At 33.7% G+C, this 8673-nt stretch overlaps 1 protein-coding gene across 1 annotated transcript; it reads left to right on the top strand.

The window, feature by feature from the left end:
* Positions 1–6590: 6590 nt before the first annotated feature.
* LOC111391124 (ABC transporter G family member 9-like) lies at positions 6591–8670 on the top strand (the record flags this gene model as incomplete). Its single annotated transcript, XM_023016271.1, has 3 exons — positions 6591–6861; positions 7662–8448; positions 8624–8670. Coding segments are annotated over exons 1-3 (936 nt in total), but the record flags the coding sequence as incomplete, so codon positions are not given.
* Positions 8671–8673: the final 3 nt, after the last annotated feature.

The following is an 8673-nucleotide window of genomic DNA, read 5'->3' as shown; positions in this document are numbered from 1 at the left end:
AATTAAAAATATTCATTGAACAAAATCCTTCAATAGATGCAGATAATAATTGTAACATAATTAAAAGAAGCTATCATGAAAAAGAGTTTTGTCCTCATATGGACATAAATATAAAATTTAGAGAATAATAATAACTTTGAGGCGTGGTAATTCAAAAATTCCAAAAAAAAATAAATAAATGAATTTTGCTTCGACAAGTAGATAAGAAGGAAAAAAAATTTAAAGAGCATATAATTTGCTAATGAAAATTTGGAATCCTGATTTTTATTTTTTAGTACCACACAAAAGATAGAAAAAGAGAGTCAAATATGAAATGAAATCATAAAAAATTCAAATTCAAATCTTGAGGATGAAGAACTAGAAATATCAAATTATCAAAGATTGAATTGAATTGATAATAAGTAAGCATGTTTAAAAATTAGAGTTTGGTACTGTGAATACCAATACATGTGTCTCATGCAATGGAAGTCTTGAAACTGTGTATGGGAAGAAAGGCACTAGGAAGCTTTCGAAGCTATCTGGCAAGACCCCAGTGTCGATGCCACCGAGGAAAGGGAAAGCTCTTCCCCTTGTCCGTTAGTGCTATCTCTGGTTTTTCGTCTTGTGCTTAGTCTTTTGTTCTTTGCTGCGTAGAGGTCGCTGGGATTTCGGATTTGCTGACTAGTAGAGACAACGTGTTGTCCGCGCCCCAGGGGAGTAGCCAGACGCCTTCCTAATCTAATGCCATGCCCAAACAATGCCGAATCCAAGACCTCTTGCAGATTCCCAAACCTGGTTCACCGTAGTCTCTCACATCCTTCTCGGCTCTTATCCCTCGTTCAATGATGATCTTCATTATATAATCTAGGATAAAGCTTTCTACGAGGACGAACGAATGCTAGTGTCAATGTATTGAGGTTTAAGCCCTGATATCTATTATTCCCAGTGCCTCTGGCGTAGCTAGCATCACCATTGAAAGAACTCTCTTTAGCTGCTTTCAAAAAGGGAAGAGCGTTTCCCCATCACTGTAGCCTTATGCCTAAACATGAAGAGGGATTTTCGATTGATTGACAGTGAAATGTCTATCACCTTCTTTGGCCAGATCTTCCAATCGTTTCACAATTACAGTTCATTGCATTTTCCTTAGAAATAGTATTCTTGCTTATTTTGATGATCCTTGATACAAGGCGCACCGGGCTCTCCGCTCCTAGTCACTAAGTAGTGCTTTGACGGGGATTAGACTCCACCTTTCGACTAATTCTCTCTTGGGGAACACCATCCAAACTCGTTGTGATGGATGAAGGTGGATAGAACAAATCTATCTCGACCATAAAATGGCAGAGGCAAATAGAGCTTTTGCACATTTTTGTTAATCCATGAACAGGATTTACGACTTATACAAACAACTTGCATACTTAGATCCCTAAAATATTGAATTTTTACTTTTTCGTACTTCATTGTGAAAGCAATTTCAAAATACATTTCAAAATTCTTAATTATATGTATTTTACCTGATATATTTAAATATAAATATGTCAAATCAAATTTAAAAGTAAAGTATGTACACATATGAATATTTGAATACAAAAATCAATGCATAATTATATTCATTGTATGGCTCCGTTTGGGATTGATTTTTCACCTCAAAATTTTGATTTTTTGATCGTTATTTTATTATTTCAGTCGTCATTTTTTACCTCTTCACTCATAGGTGGTCCGTACTTTTTTTCTTCGTAATGGTCAAAAAATCAATTCTCAAAATCACTATCGAACGGACCCATATATATCAAAAATCAGTAAATATAAAAAGTATCTCATTTAATTTGTTGAAAGTGGTGACACATTTAAGTCCCATTTGTCTTCCATTTTTCAAAACTCTTTTTTCTATATACTCATTTTTAATCACATTCACATAATAAAATATTCTACATGTATTATCAAAAAAAATTCCTACTTTTTAACCACACATTTTCCAAAAAATCACAATTTAAAATACTTTTTTCCCCAAAAAAATGGTCGCCAAGGCAGAGCTTATTCACTTACTTTGATTTGCCTAAAATCAAAGTAAACATATTTGATTTATTTCGATTCGATTCGATTCGATCCGATTAGATATTGTATCATTGTAGATATGCACCCTTGTTCTAATAATCCCGTGAAAGTGAATAATTAAAAAACAAATGATGCTTAGAAAAATGTCAGAGTATTAAATAAAATAAATAGGTGTTTACCTATATCTGAATATATAAGGTTAAAATTAGTATTAAAAAGTTTCTCCACAATCATCCCTTTTAAAATATTGTAGAAAGATTAAAATATTATCTAAGTTTAGCATAATTCTCATCAAATTCACCATTGGGTTTTGACTCTATTTTGTTGGTAATTAATGTTTTTACAGTTTTGTCAAACTATGAAGGTTCCCAAACAGTCTGAAACAGGAAAGATTTTGCATGTGTCGAAGACACGTACCAAAGATATAACACGGGTGAGGCAAAAGTGTCCAGCAGAAAATCGAAAGTTCAAACAACTGAGATGTAGAGGATCAAGATTCAAGAACGAGTCCCAGCACAATAAATCACTTAAATAAGAAAGATAAAATGAATGTATAACATAATCCAAGATAGGAGGGAATGAATTCGTAACTACTCAATTAAAATCGGCCGAAAATAACTCAAAATCTTGTTATCATCTCCTCCATGTCGCCCGGGTACTCCCATTCATCTCTCCTGCATGATATTTGTACAAGCATGATTACTCATGATTCAAAAATTTGGTCCGGTCAGTTTGTTGGCATCCAGTATGCCTCTCAAATTCATATGATTACTCATGATTCAAAAATTGTAAATGACGAAAAAAATAGAATTAATATGTATTATAATGCATGTGCATAAATTCAATATGGACTTTAATTAAACGTGCTCCCACTGTCTAAAATAAATTCATGACCCTCATACATAAATTATTTGAATCCACACTTGATTCACAGTGGGCTGGGATCCCATTCGTTGTATCGAGATCTTGAGTGTACTCAACAAATCCTAATAAAACATTTGGGTAGATATTATTATCAATTGTATCTCCATATAACTCCCAGATCATTAAGCTGACAACTCTTTTGTCTTCACACAACTTATGTGTTAGCTTAATATGCCTCTAAAACTTATCTCCTTGAGTGTACTCAATAAAAAATAAATTGTAGTTAAGTTAAACCCATCATTCAGAAATATCAAATATTTCATAATGTCAAACATATCCCTAATAGACCAACTTTGAATGTACTCAACAAGTTAAGGTCGATTTAGGATTCTCGTTTTTCACTATAATGATGGAAGGCAAATAATACTAACTTAATAATTTTTAACGAGGGATTTAATATGCAATGGTCTCATCAAGCAAATATATATATATACATATATTCAAACATACATCTACTATGCAAATAAATACATATATATATTTTTATATATATATATAAGTAATAGTATGGATGATTATGGACTTGTTCTATCTAGTTTTCTCGAGCCAAAAGGAAAACTAGTTGGTCAATTCCTAGGGGGTACAGTATTGGACCAATACCAATACACCATCTCCATGGTGTCCACCTCTTCTTGCACCTCCAATTAGCCGAACTTGCAATATGTATCCTATACTAGTTGGCACGCAGGCCTAAAAGAAATCGGACTCGTAGGCCCATAATAATAATAATAATAATAACGGACTCACAGGTCCAATATTTAATAAGGAGCTCACAGGCCCACAACAACAATAAGAAGTAAATCAACCATTCAACACATTCATATGGTCGAGTCTATAATCATCCACAAACATTCATCACATAAATGTTTCCTATGTATAATATCTAATATTATATGCAATGTCTCATAAATCTAACAATTATAGTCGTCAAAATTAAATCAAAATTTTGGGATCGAGATAATTAAACAATTAATTAATCATATTAATTAATTAATTTAATTGACGGGCCAATTTAATTAAAATCTAATTTTAACTAAATATCGAATTAGAGTCCAACTCTAAATCCATAACTATTGGGTGAAGTAATTTAATCAAAATCGAATTTTAATTAATTATTAAATTAGAGTCATACTCTAAGTACTAATTTGCATAGGGAAGTGGTGCTAATTCAAAACAAAATTTAATTAATTTAATATTAGAGTCAAACTCTAATAAAATTGAATTAATATTTTAATTTAGGACAAAATTTCCAAACATAATAAAATTCAATTAAGGGTCAAACTAAATATTTAAGTTAAAATCTAATTTTAACAAAAATATAAAAGCCGTCAAAATTTTTTTAAATAAATTTTTAATTTTGGGTCAAAATTAGGGTATGGGTCAAACCCAATTTAAAATTCATTTTAAAATAATTCAAAATTCAAAATCAAAACCTTTTTTGAAATTTTACAAAATTTACCCAAATTGAAATTAACAGCAGACCCTTCCAAAATCAAAATTTACAGAACAGGTCTCTGATTTAAAAATTGCAAAATGACCCCTTTTTTTGTAATTGCATTAATTGCAACAGAAGCCCCCGTCTCCACCAAAACCCTAAACCTAAAAAAAAAAAAATATTTTTATTTCTTTCTGGGGCGGCGCCGGAAATAACCAGCAGCGCGGAGGCGCTGCACCGCTACAAGAGCAGCGCCTTGCGCTGCCGGTTTGCAGCGCGATGGCACTGCTCCAACAGTGCCCTCGCGCTGCAGGTTGCAGCGCCTGCTCACGACCCAAATTTTTTTGTTTTTCAAAAACAGATCCAAAAAAACCCAAAAAAATTAAAACTATATTTGCTAGATTTAGGAATGAACGTGATTAAACTAACATTTAATTTAATCAACACGTTAAACAGTTCCTAACAAATACAAAGTTGGTTCTAATACCACTGTTGGAAATTTACTTAAATATGCACAGCGAAATTTAACAAATTTCAATTCCCATTCAGGATTCAGCTTTGTATTTAGATAAAAATTGTGATAAGAAATATACATTTTCTTGTAATTTGCAAACTCCTTCGCGTTATTCCTTTCCAGCAGCTTGAATCTTCCTCCCACAGCTGTCCAATTGTTCAGCCTCCAATGAAATCCACACAGAGAATAGACTGCAACTGCTAGGGTTTCTCTCTTGTGCCAGCAAGAATAATGAAAACCTTATGGACCTCAAACCCTAACTATGTATATATATATAAACCCAAATGGACCCGGTCCGGTCCAATATTTAATTAATCCAATTAATTAAACCTGATCCGTGAATTAATTAATTCGGGAATATAAATAACAAATTCAATTAATTAATTTATCCAACGATTGTTAAATTAACCAATTGACAATTTGCAATCTTTCAATTCTCTGTTGTGTGCGACCCATTAGGTTCTCGACCACGATGCCTAACGTCGTGAAATATTATTTTGATCTAATCAAAATTGATAAATTAATACACCCATTTAATTTATCGTCAATTCACACTCGCTGTCCCTGATTGATATCTAGCAATGTGTCAGGGCAATACATGTGACGGGAAATGTCACGTGGTATGACAAAGCCAAATTCGTTTGTTTACCGTGAAACTATTATCCTTCGTTAATACGATCCGATCAATTACGAGATATGAAATTGTGTCAATCTCGGTCATTGATCATATCTTTCACTCCACTATTAAGTCAATATAAATCGAAAACTCCTTTTCGATTTATAAGTGCACCTTGGCCAAGGATTTCATCATCGACTTAATTGAATGAAACGCAGATCATAATCTCCTACTATCTAAGAGTGACGAATCATTTATTGATCAATCACAACCTTCATACGATTCTTGACGTACCCGAACGATGTCGTATTAGCGGCCCCTTTCAGAGCAACATCTAACACCGCCAAAGTATGACTGTCCTCATATAAGGCACCATGACGACCTCAAGTCAAAGGACCAATTCCACTACCGAACGTTAGAAATTAGCCACTGACACTCAGATAGTTATCCATGTGGAATCTCTCGACGGGTCTCCAATGTTTTGTTCTATAACAAAACATCCACGTGTTCATTTAAGTGTCACCACACTTTAGCTCGTGAGATCAGCTACTTACTTCACAAATAAGAAATGCCACACGTGATGGTCTAACTATATTAACGATATCCGTATCTCGTTATTACTTACGACCATGGTTTATTCAAGATCCAATTATATGTAATTTGTATCTCACAATCACAACTCCTTGTGATTAACATATTACCTAAAAATTGGATCTTCGGATTCTATTATTTAATATTATTTATCACAAAATTAATTTAAATAAATAATAGATCTCGTCAAAATCAAATGCATTAAATATATTAAAAGCGTTTACAACCTAAATCGATTGGATCTAGAGCATAACACTTACACAAACAACTAAGATGTAGAGGATCAAGATTCAAGAACGAGTTCCAGCACAATAAATTACTTAAATAAGAAAGATAAAATGAATGTATAACATAATCCAAGATAGGAGGGAATGAATTCGTAACTACTCAATTAAAATCGGCCGAAAATAACTCAAAATCTTGTTATCATCTCCTCCATGTCGCCCGGGTACTCCCATTCATCTCTCCTGCATGATATTTGTACAAGCACTTTTACACTTGTGTTGGTCTTCTTTAAACCCACTTTCATTAATTGCCTATAATTAAGTCATCGAACTGTGTGTTTTGTCGGTATTTGTTTGATTATGGGGTTGCAGGGATTGAGGGAGAATTAGAGTTGGAGTTTACCGGCGGCGGATTGGTGGCAGAATGGAGCTCGAGATGGCGGACATGGAAGCCCAAACTCAGGCGGTCAAGGAGAGAGAAAGTCCGGGCATCTTCAAGAAAGCGAATCGTCTAGTTTCATTGAAGGTTTTTTTTCTGATTTATTTGCTGTATTACATTGTATGCATGCACTATTAAAAAATAAATACAGCAACATAAAAAGGGTTTTGTTAATTAATTTGGTAAAAAATAATTTACTTTTTTTTCCCAATAGAGTTGGGCATTAGTTTTCTTGAATTTCTGCTGAAATTTTGATTTAATTTTTGCTGTGGTCAAAGTAATTGATCCTTTACTACTTCTTTATTTAGTATTGACGTGTAAATTGTAGATTCAAACAGTCATTAACCATGATCATATATGTAATTTAGATGAAAATATTGTTTTAAATTGTCATGAAATGATAATTTTAAATATTTCTAATGTTCTTGAATAATGTAGAAAATAATTCTTAAGAGTTCTTGGCAGAGAAATTTCTCCAAGAAAATTGGATCAGTGGACACTAGATTTCCAGCTAAAACCTTCTAGGGCTTCACTTTTTACCTAATCCCAAGATTGATTTCAACAAAAGAACTTTTGCACGTGTATGCCCTTATCTTTGTTTACAAAATCTAATTTAACCCGTGTATTTTGACTTTATTTATCTCAATCATTCAACTTTACAATGCTCTTTTGATCTTTAATGAATGGCTCTTCTTTAAGTGTCTATATAAAGTATTCCTAATAATCTTAGACACGATTGCTGAATAATTCGATTGTATAAAAAAAAAGAAGTTAAAATCTTGTGGGCATTGTCCAAAAAAACATTCATCGTATTCGTATTGTTAATGTTTGTATTTTTGAATTTTAACTTCAGTATCCTCAAAAGGAATTTGTTATTACATTTGCAGTTTGAGGATGTTGTTTACAAGATTAAAATCAGACAGGAAGGATGTATGAAGAATTCGAAAACAGAAGAGAAATTAATCTTGAAAGGTATATCTGGTATAGTGTTTCCCGGAGAATTGCTAGCCATGCTAGGTCCATCAGGCAGCGGCAAAACAACTCTACTGACCGCCTTAGGAGGTCGACTAGGTGGACGTCTCGGTGGAAGCATAACATACAGTGGAAAGCCATTTTCGAACGCGATGAAGCGAAATACGGGCTTTGTTACACAAGATGATATCCTATATCCTCATCTCACCGTGACAGAAACACTCGTGTATACTGCACTTTTAAGATTGCCTAATAGTATAAGCGGAAAGGAAAAGGTCAATCATGCCGAAGCTGTGATATCTCAGCTTGGATTATCGAGATGCAGGGACAGCATAATAGGCGGTCCGCTTCTGAGAGGAGTCTCTGGGGGTGAGCGAAAACGTGTTAGTATTGGGCAAGAAATGCTTATTAATCCAAGTTTATTGTTTCTTGACGAACCCACATCAGGCCTTGATTCGACAACAGCTCAAAGGATTGTCCACACATTGTGGGAATTGGCTAATGGAGGTAGAACGATAGTTATGACAATTCACCAGCCATCGAGTAGGCTTTTTTATATGTTTCATAAGGTCCTATTGCTGTCTGAAGGCAATCCTTTGTATTTTGGGAAGGGCTTGGAAGCTATGGATTACTTCTCGAGTATCGGGTTTCGTCCCTCTGTTGCTATGAATCCTTCAGATTACCTGTTAGATCTTGCAAATGGTACGTTAATGATATCTTATGTGAATATGAATCCTTCTGTTGATTTTGAGATTTTAAAATTCAAAGCTCTCTGGGAGTCTTATAATGATTGAGTTTTCTCTGTACATTCTATTGCACATTTTTTTAACGTTTGATGTATGTTTTATCAAGAACATTCTATTTTAATTTTCTGAAGGAGTTTCAACCAATGACTCTCGGGAAGATCAAGCCGCCATTAAGCAAACT

Source organism: Olea europaea, unplaced genomic scaffold (genome assembly GCF_002742605.1).
Source record: "Olea europaea var. sylvestris unplaced genomic scaffold, O_europaea_v1 scaffold7561, whole genome shotgun sequence".
Taxonomy (NCBI): domain Eukaryota; kingdom Viridiplantae; phylum Streptophyta; class Magnoliopsida; order Lamiales; family Oleaceae; genus Olea; species Olea europaea.
Note: the sequence above shows the minus strand (reverse complement) of the source record. Positions and strands in the feature narration are given on the sequence as shown.